Source organism: Pangasianodon hypophthalmus, chromosome 4 (genome assembly GCF_027358585.1).
Source record: "Pangasianodon hypophthalmus isolate fPanHyp1 chromosome 4, fPanHyp1.pri, whole genome shotgun sequence".
In the NCBI taxonomy this organism is placed as follows: Eukaryota; Metazoa; Chordata; class Actinopteri; order Siluriformes; family Pangasiidae; genus Pangasianodon; species Pangasianodon hypophthalmus.
In genome coordinates, this window is record NC_069713.1 from 33,055,921 (window position 1) to 33,072,208 (window position 16,288).

Here is a 16,288-nt window from a genome sequence, read left to right on the forward strand (position 1 = left end):
ACAAATGAGCACATTTTGACAGTAGCTGAGTTTATTGCTATATTTTGCCTCCTCGTGGAATAACAGGGACTAGCGCTTTCTTCAAATGTTTTCATTCAGTTACTTCCACTAGAAGAGTTTAATTTATGTAATCCATGTGGTGTGCTACATTAGAACATTTCTCAGGTCACATGGGTCATGGGTTGAATACGGGCCATTTGGGCTCCACATGGGCATGTGCTGTGAGTGTGTTCATACATGGGCTGTTACTGGGCCCCAGTTGGGCTGCCATGAAAACACACACAGCAGGGTCCAAAAATCTGAGTCCACTAGTGAAAATGCTTCTGTTCTGAATTCTTTTCTGATTCCACAATTTTCAGTACAAATTATATTATTGACAACTCGAGTGAAAAGTAGAATCTTTGAAACATTTACATGAATTTCAGAGTTTCTTAGTATTTATTTTGCGTGTAAATGCTCAGCCTCACGTAACTGTTTTGGTCAGCAGATGGGGACATTTTACGAATCTGTTTTTCTTTCCAAATTGCATTCTGGGTTAATGATCTCCACCTGTGTTTGATTAGTCATTATGGTCACCTGTGTTCTGCCTATTTAAACCCTGCTTTGAGGTCAGTTTGTCTTCCCTAAGATTTTGTTGTTGTTATTTGTTGTGTATTAATATGAAACACAGGAGCCTGTTAGCTTCATGAACCAGTTTTTTCCTAAAGTCAAATTTCCATCCTGTGTTCAATACAGCTGAATGGCAGGAACTGATCTCATATCATGACACTCCCTTTTTTAAACAAACATTTAATCCCCATGTTACCAGAACACCAAGAGTCAGTTTCCTAAATGTCTCATCATTCCAGACATGAATGCCACAGACCAACATATAACAGATTTTAAAATGAAAAACATTCATTTTCAGAGAAAGAAAGAATAGCAGGGCTCCTGTCTGCTAGCTCGAAAGGCATGTAAATTATTGAACATTAGCAGCTGATCTGCATTCAGTTTAACAAAACTGTCTCATAATTAACAGATAGAAAGAGAGGAAGGATAACAGAGAGAGAGAGAGAGAGAGATAGAGAGGTTTGAAGGGGTGTAAATTATTGAACTTCGCATTTGCTCTCCCTTCAGTAGAACAAAACTGTGTTGAAGTTTTTGTACAGTGCAGTTGGATTTCCTGTCACTGTGGGCTGCAGAGCACAGTAGTATAGTGCAGAGTCTGATACAGCAGCAGAGGAGATGAGCAGATCCACTCGTTTATTATCTTTATTATCATCAACTTCAGCAGACATTCTTGGGGGAGGGTTGGGACTCAGAGCTCCAGTTTGATAAATATAAAGAAGGAACTCAGGTTTAGATTCTGGATATTGTCTGTACCAGTTCAGGTAGTTGTTTGCTGTAGCACTGCTGGGTTTGTAGTTGCAGGACAGAGTAACATTAACACCTTCATCTACAACTACACGAGGGGAAAGTGGCTGTATTGAATCTGCCATGGAGTCACCTGTCATAGAGAAGAGAACATAATGTTTTTAACCTTTACACAATCAAACCAGAACTACATAAGTCACACCCACATTCTGATGTTTCTTAACACCACACAGAATAATTAATCACTAATTCAACACTTAATATTTCTGAAAGAACAAAAAGTCAATGTAGAACTCACCTAGTGAAAGCCACAGACACATGAATATAACAGTGAACATGATGAATGGTCTTAGCTGAATGAAAATATTCTTTCTGTACTCTGATATGTTAACATCATAAAGGTTGATGAAGCTCCGCCTCACAGCATCACATGACAGTGTCACCAATGTTACTGACAGATTGTTGATTCTTACTGAAGCATCCTGGTTTTATACTCAGTATCAAAGTCAAACTGAAAGGAAAATAGTAGAAGTTGATAAATGTAATCTATAAAATGATCATCTAATCATAAAAGTTTTAATTTATATTTTATACTGGGGCTGTCAAACTCAATTTAGGTAACAGGCTACATTACAATTAATCCAATGTCAATTGTGCTAGAACTAAAAAAATCATTTTAGTGACCAATGACTCTTCTTAAATGTGTCAATTTATCAAAATCTAACTGAAAGATTTATTCTAAATGTATAAATGTATATGCAGTATCACCTACAAAACAGATCAACTGACTGAAACTCATTAGAACTAAATCCACAGTATGTGCACCCCTGACCATCACACCCATATGTGGTTCTTCTCCAATGGTATAGAATGTCTTTGAACGCTGTAGCATTACAGTTTCCTTCACTGGAACTAAGAGACTCAAACCTGTTCCAGCATGACAATGCCCCTGTGCACAAAGCGAGCTCCATCAAGACATGGTGTGTGAAGGTTGGAGTGGAGGAACTCGAGTGTCCTGCACAGAGCCCTGACCTCAACCCCACTGAACACCTTTGGGATGAACTGGAACACCGACTGCACCCCAGACCTCCTCGACATCCCAACATCAGCACCTGACCTCACTAATGCTGTTGTAGCTGAATGAACACAAATCCCCACAGCCACGCTCCAACAGACAGTGGAAACCCTTCCCAGAAGAGTGGAGCTCATTATAACAGCAAAGGGGGAATAAATCTGGATGTTCAACAAGGACATATGGGTGTAATGGTCAGGGGTGCACAAATTTTTGGACACATGGCGTACATCATAATACTGAAGGGGGTGGGGAAGTAATATAGCTTGCAAGAAAGTTTTACCAATAACAAACGTCAAAGCTGTAATTGTAAAGTATTCACCCCTGTTCCTGTGAAACCCCTCACTTGGTTCTGTTGGAAAGAGACGTAGTTACCGAGTGAAAGCTGAGTTTATTGCTTTATTTTGCCCCCTAGTGGAAAAACAGACACTCGCACCTTTACCTCCAAATCTTTTCATTCAATTACTTCAATTATTTCAATTTTGCAGCACTTTCCAGTTGATTACAAATTGTTAACTTCAGTTATTGTGTTTCTGTTATTGTGTTTGAATTCCTGCTGGTCTTCATGTAGCTAGACTTGTCCATTAAATGTGAGTATTGTATGGACAGTGTGGACAGAAAGTTTATTCAATTCTGCGAAATCTGCCTGATATACTATTTTTTATCTATTTTATTTATTGTTTACAAGACACTGACATTAGTGTTTGTCTCGCTACTAATTATGGCATTGAAGCCTCTTATCTGTAAATTTGAGGACAGTCCAAATACAAAGATTGTGGTAACAAGATTTGCCCATATTTCTGGATGTTGTGTAAGATCAGACATACAGTATTCATAATGCTTAAACTGCTTGCCTGTTTTTTTATATATAGTATCATGCATTCTGGTAGTGTATTCTCCAGAATAAGCACACACATTTTTCTAATTCATTTTGTACACACTTACCATTAAAACCATAGACATAAAGAATCATAATATATATTTGTGTTATATATTTTATGGCTCAATATCACACTACCCGGATTCACCCTTGAGAGGATGAGTTTCCTTTTGAGATTTGTTTCTCTCAAGGTTTCTTCCTCATATGGACCCTCTGTAGTTTTTCTTTGCCGTTGTCACCTCTGGCTGCTCAGTGAAGATCAAGCTCTACATCTGGATTTCTGTAAAGCTGCTTTTTGACAAGGTCTATTGATAAATGTCTGTTGGAGAGTGTGAGAGAGTTTGTAGAAACAAAGATAACTTAAGAATGCATCTCAGTCTCACCACCTAAAGTGACAGTAGAAATGTCTTCACCAGCTCATAAACCTCTGTATAGCCCAGGCACAGCTCAAGAGCCTGATTATTGCTCTGAACCAAACCCTCCCTTTCATGTAGAATCATATACGGAGCCTAAAGTTTCACCTTCATCTGCAGAGAAGACTTTGCATCCCTTTCAGTTATCCCCTGACCATCTGAGTACACCAGAACTGCAAAGGGTAGTCATAGAACACATTGTGAAAAGTACTGAGATAGCTACTCAATTTCAGTCTACTGTTTGATTACAGCCCTTTTTGGGAAGAGTTCCTTGCTCCAGCTATGAAGTTGTTTATGACACATGGCATAGCAGGTTGGAGTTTTACATGACTGACTCCACCCTATCAGATGTGGTATTAATGAGGAAAATTGTAGATAGCCTGCTATCTCCTGCAGCCAATGTGGTCAAACCATTAGACCACAAAAGCTATCCCAAAAGCTTACCTAGATTTGCTTGACTCAGCATATGCAACAGTTGAAGATGGGGATGAGCTTTTTACAAATTCTTTAATACCAATCAGAACTCTGGGGAGAAGCCATCCAGCTATCTGCAGCATTTACACATAGCTCTAAACACCATTCTGAAAAGGAAAGTCATCCCAGCTGGTGATGCAAACAGGCAACTATTCAAGCAATTCCGTACAGGGTGCTGGAACAATACTATAATCTTCACACTACAGCTTGAGCAAAAGAAGCATCGCTGCTTAGGACAAAAGAAAACAGAATAGCTGCCAAAAACAGCAGAATGAAGGAGCATCTAGGACTCGTGAAGTAAAAAGCATTGTCTAACGCCCAAGTCATGTTTGCTTCTGAGGCAGATGATTATGATGTGAGTAAGCAGGTTGATAGTTTATCTTCAGCAATGAAACAGATTCAAAAACAAATAGCTGACCTCCAAGCCCAACTTGCAGCTTTCACCACATCCAAAGAGGGGAATCAGAGAAAACTAAAATGATGAAGGAAAAGAAACCCAAAGCAATCGAAGACCCCACGTTCAAGAAGCAAACATTAACCAACCCTGATAGAGTAAGCAAGAAAACGTCTCCAGGTTACGTATGTAACCATGGTTCCCCGAGGGAACGAGACGCTGCGTCGAAACGCTATGGGAACACCCCCGCGTTACCGCGCTCTGAATCACGTGTCTAATCCGTCCAATGGATGGGCGAGACATCACGGGCGGGGTGACGTAGCGACCCGGAAGCATAAAAGCCAGAGCGGCGAGCCCCGCGTTAGCTTACTGGAAAATGAAGCAAGCGCCGCAGGGACGCCGGAAGTGTAGCACCGAGACGCAGTGTCTCGTTCCCTCGGGGAACCATGGTTACATACGTAACCTGGAGACGTTCCCCTTCAGGAACTCGAGCTGCGTCACGAAACGCTATGGGAACGAATATACCCATGCCGCCAGACTTACAAGTCCCTGCCTCCAGGAGGAGGCAAGCCTAAGGCACAAGGACAGAGGAGCCGGGAGTGGCTCGGGTATCTAGGTCCTAAAACCTGGCAAAGGTCAGGGGCGTGGACCATCCCGCCGCGTTGCAGATGTCCTGTAAGGACACACCTGCCAGAAAGGCCTTAGAGGCCGCCACCGCTTGGGTAGAGTGAGCCTTGACCCCCAGGGGACTGGGGAGACCAGAGGACTCGAAAGCCAGAGAAATGGATTCTACAATCCACCGGCTGAGGGTCTGCTTAGAAGCAGGAAAACCCCTCTTAGGGGGACCAAAGCAAACAAGCAACTGGTCCGCCTTTCTCCACAGGGCAGTTCTGTGGACGTACGCGTCCAGTGCTCGCACTGGACACGTACAATTGAGCTTCCGATGGTCGGGCTCCCTGAAGGGAGGAGGACAGAAAGCCTGCAGCACGACCGGCCGTGGTGCCGAGGAGGGGACTTTCGGTACGTACCCCGCTCGGGGGTACAAGAATGCTTTGGCCAAACCAGGCGCAAAGTCTAAATAGGAAGGGGCCACCGAGAGGGCCTGAAGATCCCCCACTCTCCTAAGAGAGGAAATTGCCAAGAGAAAGGCAGTTTTCAACGTCAGAAGACGGTCCGAAATCTCCTCTATGGGCTCGAAGGGGGGTTTGCAGAGAGGCTCTAAAACCACGGCCAGGTCCCACGAGGGGACCCGAGATCGAGCTGGAGGTCTGATCCTCAGCGCACCGCGGAGGAAACGTGTCACCCAGGGGTGCCTGCCCACTGACTGGCCATCGAGAGGGGCGTGACAGGCCGCAATAGCTGCCACGTACACCTTCAGGGTGGAGTGGGTCAGTCCCGTGGAGAGGCGGGCCTGCAAGAACTCCAGCACTGTACCAACTGGGCAGTGAACAGCGTCAAGCCGGCGGTCTCCGCACCAGGAAGTGAACAGTTTCCACTTCAGGGCGTACAGTTTCCTCGTAGAGGGAGCTCTGGACTGGAGGATGGTCTCCACAACCTCGGTTGAGAGACCGGAAGCGCGGAGTTGTGCCCCTTCAGAGGCCACACCCACAGCTTCCACAGCTCCGGGCAGGGGTGAAGATGGCCCCCCGCCTGTGAGAGGAGATCCCTCCTGATCAGAATCTCCCATGGGGAGCCGTCTAGGAGGGAAATCAGGTCCGAGAACCATACTCGGCCCGGCCAGAACGGGGCTACTAACAGTAGACGAATTCCGTCCCGGCGCACTCTCTCTAGAACTCCCGGGAGCAGAGCGACCGGAGGAAAGGCGTACAGATGCAGCCTCGGCCATGGCTGTACCATGGCATCCAGTCCAAGAGGAGCTGGATGAATCAGAGAGAACCAAAGGGGACAGTGCGACGTCTCCTGCGTCGCAAACAGATCCACCTGGGCTCTGCCGAACATACGCCATATGAGCTCCACCACCTCGGGGTGGAGTCTCCATTCCCCGGGCACCGGCCCCTGCCTCGACAGGGCGTCCGCTCCCACGTTGAGATGACCAGGGATGTAGGCCGCTCTCAATGAGAGGAGGTTCCCTTGGGACCACACAAGGATCTGGAGCGCCAGCCTGTAAAGGGGGCGCGAACGCAGACCTCCCTGGCGGTTGATGTAAGAGACCACCGTCGTGTTGTCGGTGCGCACCAACACGTGGCGGCCTCTTAGGTCTGGGAGAAAGTGTTTCAGAGCTAGAAACACGGCCAGCATCTCCAGGCAGTTGATGTGCCAAGTGAGATGGCGGCCGCTCCACAGACCACGGGCAGGACGGCCACTCATGACCGCTCCCCATCCGGTGAGGGACGCATCCGTCGCTAGCACTACGCGGCGACCAGGAGCTCCCAGGACCGGGCCCTGAGACAAGAACCCAGGTTCTCTCCACACAGCTAAGGCACAGCGGCATCGCTGCGTGACCTTGATCATGCGGAGCGGGTTTCCTCTGTTTTGGAAAAACCCCCTGGTCTTGAGCCACCACTGTAGGGGTCTCATGTGCAGCAGGCCAAACGGTATCACGTTGGACGCAGCTGCCAATAGGCCCAGCAGTCTCTGAAACTGCTTTACAGTGAGTGACCGGCCTACTTTCGCTCTCGTGACTGCTGTGAGGACCGACTCGATCCGAGCAGGAGACAAACGTGCCTGCATCGTGGTCGAATCCCACACGACGCCTAGATAAGCGGTTCTCTGAGCTGGAGAAAGCACGCTTTTCTCAGCGTTTAGTCTTAGAGCCGCCATCTGCTCTGAATGAGCTAAAATCAACCAGTCGTCGATATAGTTCAGTATGCGGATGCCCTGTAGTCGCATAGGAGCCAGGGCAGCATCCACGCACTTTGTGAAGGTGCGGGGTGAGAGTGCTAGGCCGAAGGGAAGAACCCGATACTGGTAAGCTTTGCCCCCGAAAGCGAACCTCAGGAACTTCCTGTGCGGGGGAAGGATGGAGATGTGGAAATACGCATCTTTTAGGTTGATCATGATGAACCAGTCCTCGGACCTGATCTGAGACACGACCTGAGTGACCGTAAGCATCCTGAACTTCAGTTGAGCGACTGAGAGGTTCAATTGCCGCAAGTCCAAAATGGGACGCAGCCCTCCCCCCTTCTTGGGAACAATGAAGTACCGGCTGTAGAACCCTGACTCTCTGTCGTGAGGAGGGACCACCTCGATGGCCTCCTTCCTCAGGAGAGTACGTACTTCCTGCTCCAATACCAGAGCCTGCTCGGGACCCACCACAGTGGGAAGAACCCCAGAAAAACGAGGTGGAGGTGAGCCGAACTGAATTCGGTAGCCTCTTTCTACAGTACGCAGGACCCAATGAGAGACATTTGGCAGAAGTTTCCACGCTGCCAGAAAGCTCACTAAGGGAATCAGTCTCTCGAGACTGACCTCTGGTGTAATAGAAGCGGTTAGCTGGGTGCCCTGAGGCGGCGAACCGACATGGGGGAAATGAGCTAACCGCTGCGAAGGCCTCAGGAGAGGCCGCGAGCCTCCCAGACCCGCTACATTGCCGGGCGAGAACTGGGAGAGGCGCTCGCCGGAGACCGCTGCGCCCTGAAGCACCATAGGTGGCAGGGTTGGCAGATCGACCTCCTGAGGGCACTGGGGGGACCCGGGCACCTTAAGATGAGGTGTACGCCGCGTCGCCCCAGAGGGGCCCGCCCTCGAAAGCCCTGGGCCAAAACCATCAGGGCTTCTTAGCCGCGGCCCTTCTGGACATGAGGACGGTCCTCAGATCTGCCTTAGTGCCCGAAGGGCCGGGCCCAGAGCGTCGTGGCGACTCCTGCTCCCGCCTCGGGGGAGCACGGGAGGCGACGCTCTGCTTTTGGGCCTCCCTGTAGGAGGGGGCCGTACACGGAGGGGGCTGCCCCCACCCGGCAGCCCCACGAGCTAGAGAGCGACAGGGGAGGAACCGCTGGAACGCTGCCGCCTGAGCACGGGCCTGCTGGTATCTCTCGACGACGGAGTCTACCGCGTCGCCAAACAGGCCCGAGGGAGTAAGCGGGGCGTCCATGAGCACGACCCTGTCCTTCTCTTTCATATCGGACAGGGTCAGCCAGAGATGCCTCTCCGCTGCCACCAGGACTGCCATAGACCAACCGATAGCACGGGCGGTCTCCTTGGTGGCGCGGAGGGACAGATCAGTGGCCCGCCTGAGCTCAGCTACCTGCTCAGACGTACTCTCCCCCTGCTCATCCAGCTCTTTAAGCAGGTCAGCCTGGTATGCCTGTAACACCGCCATGGTGTGCAGACACGCACCAGCCTGACCTGCTGCCGTGTACGCCTTGCCTACCAGCGCTGAGGTGGTCCGCAGCGGCTTGGTAGGCAACGCCGGAGCCTTCAGGGACGATGCAGCAGCAGGGGACAGATAGCTGGCTAGCGTCTGTTCAACCCTGGGCATCGCCCAGTAGCCGGAGTAGTCCAGCCCCGCCACATTAGCATAATGGGAAGAAGTGGGGCTGAACAACCGGGCTGAAAACGGCCTATTCCAGGACCTCTACACCTCAGTGTGGAGGTCCGGAAAAAAGGGCAGGCTCCGGGGCGGAGGTGGCGGCCTACTGCGCAAAAAACGCTCCTCCAGTCTAGAGCCCTGAGGCTCAGGCCGTGACTCAGCGGGCCAGTCAATGCTAAGCTTAGCGACTGCCCGAGCAACCACCTCGAGCAGCTCCCCGTATTGAGGAGACTGCGGCTCAGGGTCGATGCTCTCCACATCGACCTCCTCGGAGGACGATAGGTGGAGCGCCGAGTCCGCTCCCCGGGGGGAAGAAACTGCAGAGCGTGCTTCCGAGCCCAGGGAGGGGACAGAGGACCTGGAGGGTGAGGAAGGAGAAAGGGACGGGCCCGTCTCCATTCCCTCCGCCAGGTCCATCTGCGAGCCCCACGAGCGCAACCGCCGCTCTGCCTCGGCAGAAGCGGGGCCGGCACCGCGCGGCACGCAAGTGAGGGCTCCCTCCTCAAAGAGAGTAAACGCTCGCAATGTGCGCAGCCGGCTCCCTCGACAGCCGACTGAACATGCTCCGCTCCCAAACAGGCAACGCACAGACTGTGTGTATCCCCGCCCGTAATAAATCGCGGACAGGGAGGAACACACGGCCTGAAGCGCTGCCCGCTCTCGCCCTTCGTCTTATCCTTGGCTTTAGGCATGCCAACGATGAAACACCAACCAGACAGAAAATAGACAGACAATAAACACAGAGCGCTTGCTGAAAACAGGAAGCTAACGCGGGGCTCGCCGCTCGGGCTTTTATGCTTCCGGGTCGCTACTTCACCCCGCCCGTGATGTCTCGCCCATCCATTGGACGGATTAGACATGTGATTCAGAGCGCGGTCATGCGGGGGCGTTCCCATAGCGTTTCGTGACGCAGCTCGAGTTCCTGAAGGGGAACCTAGGTGTTCCTATTGCTTTCAATGTGGCCAAGATGGCCATATTACCAACAGCTGCAGTAATCCTCTAAATCCAGTACTTGGTTCAGCAAAGAGAAAGCAGCTGCAGATAAAGCAGGAGGTTTGAGAGAGGGAAGATGGAGCTAAACAGAAAACATCCCACTCTTTAAACTAGGAGGAATTCCCGTTGAGGAGCTGATGGGAACTAGACAACAGATAAGCTCCAATCAGAGGCCTAAAGTTAATGCTGCATTTAATCATCACACTGTACTTCCAAAAGGGTTGGTTGGAAGTGAAATTACAGCCAATGTTAAACTGGAAAGAATTGATTGCAACTGTTTAATTGATAATGGATCACAGGTCACAACAATTTCCCAATCATTCCATGATCAGTACCTCTCCGAACACCCTATTAAACCCGTGAATGATGTGCTAGAAGTTGAAGGAGCCATCGGTCAAAGAGTCTCATATATTGGATGTGTGTAGGTCTGTGTTCAGTTGTGTAAAGAGTTCATTAACTCAGAACCTCAAATGCAGATATAAGCCCTGATAGTATCAGAGACACGTTCCAATGGCAGTGTACCAGCCATAATAGGGACAAATACTCTGGATTCCATTTACGAGCAATACTGTGACACTACCTCCTCCAAAAGCACCCCATTCTGTGGTTATGCCCAAATCCTCAAAATTCTACATTTGAGGCACCAAAAGAGGTCAAGTGTTAAACTTGGAATAGCAAGGCTTAAAAGCCGTGAGCCAAAAGTTGTTCCTGCTGGTCAGAATGTAGTTCTTGAAGGAAACATGAACATAAAATCTGCAGGTCATAAACAATTTGCATTACTCAAGCAGCCATCAATTTCTTCCTTACCTGGTGGAATCTTCACTGATAGCTGTTTGATTTCCTTACCAAAGATCTCCCCTTTTAAAATCCCTGTGCAAGTAAGAAATGAGATGGACCATGACATAATAATTCCTATTAACTGTGTAATTGCTGAGTTAACTATTCCACAAGACACAATCCAAAATATCCACCTTGACCAAATGAAAACAGCAGCTTGTTCAAATCAGCAAAATGCATACACAAGTTCAAACTTGAAGTTTGACTTTGGAGATCCTCCTCTTTCGGAGGAGTGGAGAATGCGGATGAGTGGCGAACTGAACAGTTATTCTTATGTTTTTGCACACCGTGATCTAGATAACAGTCATGCAACAAGGGTCAAGAACAGAATCAACTGCCAGATGAAACACCATTCAAGCAGTGTTCCCATTCCCTGCAACCATGAGATTATGAGGCTGTTAGGAAAGACTTACAATCCCTCCCAGATACAGGCATCGTCTGAGACTCCGAGTCTCCGTTTTCATCACCTATCGCGGTGGTACGCAAAAAGAATGGCGACGTGAGATTATGCATTGATTATCAGAAACTTAATTCACAAACCATTAAAGATGCCTATGCTTCACCTAACCTGGAAGAATCTTTCTCTGCACTCAGAGGGTCTCAGTGGTTCTTGGTGATGTATCTCAGGTCAGGATTCTCCAGCTTTTGTATGCCCCCTAGGATTATGGGAATGCAATCGTATGCCAAAAACGGATCACAAATGCCCCAAGCACATACCAGTGCTGGTATTCCTGGATGATTTGATTGTCTTCTCCAAAATATTTGAGGAACATGAGGTAATGCTGAGAAATGTTTTAAATGGTTTGAGGGGATATGGCCTCATGTTATTGCCTGAGAATTTCTGCTTCTTTCAGACTTTGGTGTGTTATTTAGGCCATATTGGATCACACAAAGGAGAGGAAACAAACCCAAGAAAAAGCAAAGCCATTGAAGACCTGGCCAAAACCACAAAATTTAAAAGAGTTGAAGTCTTTCCTTGGCTTTTTGCGCAGGTTTGAGATTATTCAAAGATTGTAAAGCCTCTGATGACAAAGACTCTGTGTTGTTATTGTCATCAACTGCATGCACTTTACTAGATCTGCACATCTTAGCAATCTGATTCATTTTCTCACAGTTCTTACACTGTTTTCCATACGCCGGTCAGTAGCATACCATGGTCACTTCTACATCTTTTGCAGATAAACTTGCTTGCTTTCTCTTGCTTTGTTTATGATTTATTTTTTTCACTCTCTTTTTGCATGCTTGCTTATGCTTCATGTCATCAACAGTTTTTTTAATATAAGACTAATCTCTTTTTTCTCACTTTTTGTTGATTATGGACATTTGTCTTCTAAGTAAAAGATTTAAGAACTTTTATACAACTGGTCTAGAATCATTTCGTGACATCTGCATTTTAATCTAAAATGTTCTCATCATCCCCAAAAACAAAGTAGCTAAACTCCAGTCTTGCATGCAGAAAACTCGGGTTTTATACTTGCTCAGGGTGAGGTTCTAACACCTTGGGTTCTGTAGATATAATATTTTTGGTTTACTAATGTGAGACACAATATATCAATGTATCTTTAGCTAACATTAGACGAGTGGAGGGATGTACTGTGATAATCTGTACATGAGGTTATGTTGCTGTAACTGTTTTATTTCACCTGAAATGTGTGAGTTGAATATCTGCAGTGGAGGCTTAGAGGGCATTGAGAGCATTGTTTGTCATTTTAAAGCACAGAGGAGCTTCGCTCATACATAATAAAATTTGCTGACAAATTAACATTTGCTATTTCTGTGAAATATTTACTTTTTCATAACCAGTAATTTAATGTATTTGAAGATGTTGTAAAGATTTTTTCCATCATAGTGTGTCTATGGAAAATGTTTATTTTCAGAGAAAGAAAGAAAGAAAGAAAGAAAGAAAGAATAAATAGCAGGGCTTCTGTCTGCCAGCTTAACAAAACTGTGTCATAATTAACAGATAGAAAGAGAGGAAAGATGACAGAGAGAGAGAGAGGTTTGAAGGGGTGTAAATTATTGAACTTTGCATTTGCTCTTCCTTCAGTAGAACAAAACTGTGTTAAAGTTTTTTTTTTTTACATTTAAAACTAGTCAATCTTGCACAGTCTGCTTTGTGTTTTTGTTTCTATGTGTTTTTCAGATTCCATCAAACTAGAATAGAGCAAAGAACTCAAATGTAGCAGTAATGTTGTAGCTGTAATGCTGCAAGAATGTCCAGAACAGAGTGTTTACTGGGGTTCTGATCCACGGTGTCCACTGGGTCCATGTTCCTGTCCTGGTGAACCTCACAGCATGGTCTTCAGAAGTCAGTGATCAGTGCAAGAAGGAGATAATGAGCAGTTAACCAACAGACTAGGATGTAGCTGAGCTAACAACTCCTCATACAAAGGAAGCTCTGATCACATTAGCAGTTTATCATGGTTACAGAAAATGATGGTTGACCTTCAAAAACAAATGAACATTATAGACAAAGATGTTTAGTTTAATAGTTTAATAGTTTAATAGACAACCGTGGATGAGGTGGTTTAGCTTTAGTGACATGTCCACTGCCTTCATCAATCAGCAGCAGAAACTCTGGTCTTGATCCAGGTTTTTGTTGATACCAGTGGAGACTGTAAACTGATCCAGTATATGTGCAGGACAGTGTGATGTTGCTGCCTTCAGTTACAGATCTGGAGGGTTTTTCTGGTTTAATGCTGTTGTCTGCAGCCTCTGCTATAAAAACATTATAGAATAGAATCACCATTTATTAATAATAAATTAAAGTGGAAATTGTGGTTCTTGTTAATTATAAACATGTATATTTTCATGTGTAATGTATATGACTTACCGATATCAGCAATAGTGAAGAAAAGCAAGAAGAGGAGTAACATTGTTATCCTGAGTGTTTAGTTCAGACCTCTAGCTTTAGAAATAAATGCCAGTGTTGTGTATTTGAGATTGTCTCTGATGTCTCTACATGTAGCTCCACCCACTCATATTTATTCATTTATTCATCACACCTCTGCTTCCTCTCATACTGCACAGGTAGCCTATCAGATTATTGTGTTAATTTGAGGACATTAAAATCATTCATTTGGCTGGCAGATGGGCTTCATACATAAGCTGTATTGGAATGGGGCTAAGAAGTAGATACCATAAGTACACCTCACAAAAGCTCAGATGTCAGGTGGAGACATTAAAGTTATATTTTAGTTTGTTATTGTGCTGTTACTCATTGATGTTGTTTTACATGTCACTTGAGATGAAGAGTAAATGAGCTCTGAGCATATTTACTGCCTCCTGAAGGCATTTTACAGGGCCATAATACTTCTCCATTCCCTGTAGTTACTGAAATACCACATGGATGGAGGTAGATATAACATGTACATGTCATTTGAAATCATTTACATTTCAGGCAGGTAATGTGCTTTCTTAACTGGTGTGGTTCTGCATGCAGTGTTGCTTGTCTCTGTCTCTTTGTTTCTGTTTCCTTTGCAGCTGCTGCACTGTGAGCTGGTGTGTGTAAACAGACCCAACCTTCTTGTGTGGAGGACATTGTGTTTTATATTTTGTTTTTTATTTTGCACAATTCTCAGTTATACAGATTTTCAGTTTGTCACGTCCACCATGGACAATTCCCCTCCAGACCACCAGAGGGCTCCCTTACTCACATTTTTTGAAATTCTTCTTTTGTTGTCTGCCCCACTTCCTTCCTTGTTTGTGCTCACCTGTTTTGTGTTCCTCTAATTAGTTTCCCTATTTAAGTTCTGTTTTTCCCTCCTTAGTTGTGCAGCATTGTGTGTGTAGTTGGTGTGGCTGCTGGTGTGTTTGTTATTTGCAGTGTGAGTGGTTTTTGTTTTCATGTTGAGTTTTCTTTTCTTTGCCTCGCCTCAGTCTAGTCCCTTGTTTTAGTTTTTCTAGTTTTTGGTTCCTTTTTGTGGTTGTCTGGTATTTTTATTTGTCGCCTTACAATACAAAGATTTCGAGAATAAGATCAGTGTCCCCATATCTTTTCAGTATCTCTGTATCTTTTTGTAAAGTACATCGCAGTAATAAAATGTGTGGCTGTCAGTACCTCTGCTTCACTGAAGCTTCACATTAAGGCATCTTCACATGAACATTTTAGGCAGAACACTGCAGAACGTTCAACTCCTCAAAACCAACAAAAGATCTCCTAAGATAATGTTTGACGCTTTCAGAACGCTTGAATGTAATTTCAGAATACTATGATAGAGATGATGATGTCAGAATTAAGTAAGGACCAGACTAAAATCAGGAAGAACTGTGCTGAGAGGAGAATAAGCTGCCAAATGAGCATCAGAAATATACTTTATAAAATGAAAGGAAGAAAACTGAAATGTTAAATCATTATTTCACATTCTCACTTTAAACAAATCCGACCTTCTCTCTGTGTGTAGACTCTTCATTCTGCTGATGAGGCTCAACACTGTATAATAAAAGTGTAGTTTTTGTACAGTGCAGTTGGATTTCCTGTCACTGTGGGCTGCAGAGCACAGTAGTATAGTGCAGAGTCTGATACAGCAGCAGAGGAGATGAGCAGATCCACTTGTTTATCTCCAGGAACTTTAGCAGACAGACGTGGTGAAATAGGATCACTTTGAAATCCACTTGGAGTGATGTACAGAAGGAACTCAGGTTTAGATTCTGGATATTGTCTGTACCACTGCAGGTTGTTTACGGTAGCACTGAATTTTTTGTAGCTGCAGGACAGAGTAACATTAACACCTTCATCTACAACTTCACGAGGGGAAAGTGGCTGTATTGAATCTGCCATGGAGTCACCTGTCATAGAGAAGAGAACATAATGTTTTTAACCTTTACACAATCAAACCAGAACTACATAAGTCACACCCACATTCTGATGTTTCTTAACACCACACAGAATAATTAATCACTAATTCAACACTTAATATTTCTGAAAGAACAAAAAGTCAATGTAGAACTCACCTAGTGAAAGCCACAGACACATGAATATAACAGTGAACATGATGAATGGTCTTAGCTGAATGAAAATATTCTTTCTGTACTCTGATATGTTAACATGATAAAGGTTGATGAAGCTCCGCCCCACAGCATCACATGACAGTGTCCCCAATGTTACTGACAGATTGTTGACTTGCTGCATCCTGACATTACATTCAATGACCAATAAATAAATAAATAAAATAACTCTTAAATGTGTTCATTTATTTATCAGCATCAGTACAAAATTTTTAATTGTTCAATTTCCTGAACTTTTCTTGAATTTTTTTCTTCTTAAAAAAAGAGACATGGTTGCAGAGGGAAAGTAGCACCTTTCTGTCAGTAGCTGAGTTTATTGCTTTATTTTGCCCCCTAGTGGAATAACAGAGACTCACACTTTTATTTCTGAATC

At 45.6% G+C, this 16,288-nt stretch overlaps 1 protein-coding gene and 1 gene segment (V, D, J or C); both read right to left on the bottom strand.

Moving 5' to 3' along the window:
- Positions 1 to 981: 981 nt before the first annotated feature.
- LOC117597129 (uncharacterized) lies at positions 982 to 13,784 on the bottom strand. The gene is made up of 7 exons (XM_053233555.1): positions 13,742 to 13,784; positions 13,422 to 13,626; positions 13,144 to 13,208; positions 11,322 to 11,375; positions 3,827 to 3,891; positions 1,652 to 1,691; positions 982 to 1,486 (listed from the first exon to the last, which is right to left on the bottom strand). The coding sequence occupies exons 1-7, from the start codon at positions 13,782 to 13,784 to the stop codon at positions 1,113 to 1,115; spliced, it is 846 nt and encodes a 281-aa protein (XP_053089530.1). The 3' UTR covers positions 982 to 1,112.
- Positions 13,785 to 15,400: 1,616 nt separating this feature from the next.
- Positions 15,401 to 15,901, bottom strand: LOC117596949 (T cell receptor alpha variable 22-like; the record flags this gene model as incomplete). The annotated part of the segment is given in 2 exon segments: positions 15,401 to 15,696; positions 15,862 to 15,901. Coding segments are annotated over 2 exon segments (336 nt in total), but the record flags the coding sequence as incomplete, so codon positions are not given.
- Positions 15,902 to 16,288: the final 387 nt, after the last annotated feature.

What these genes read in the sequence shown, in the direction of transcription:
- LOC117597129 (XM_053233555.1), bottom strand. Translation starts at nt 13,784, where the DNA reads ATGTTACTCCTCTTCTTGCTTTTCTTCACTATTGCTGATATCG. An exon ending in GCTAAACCACCTCATCCACG is followed by an intron (nt 13,209 to 13,421) that starts GTTGTCTATTAA and finishes TGACTTCTGAAG; the next exon opens with ACCATGCTGTGAGGTTCACC. An exon ending in GCCTGTATCTGGGAGGGATT is followed by an intron (nt 3,892 to 11,321) that starts GTAAGTCTTTCC and finishes TACCCTTTGCAG; the next exon opens with TTCTGGTGTACTCAGATGGT.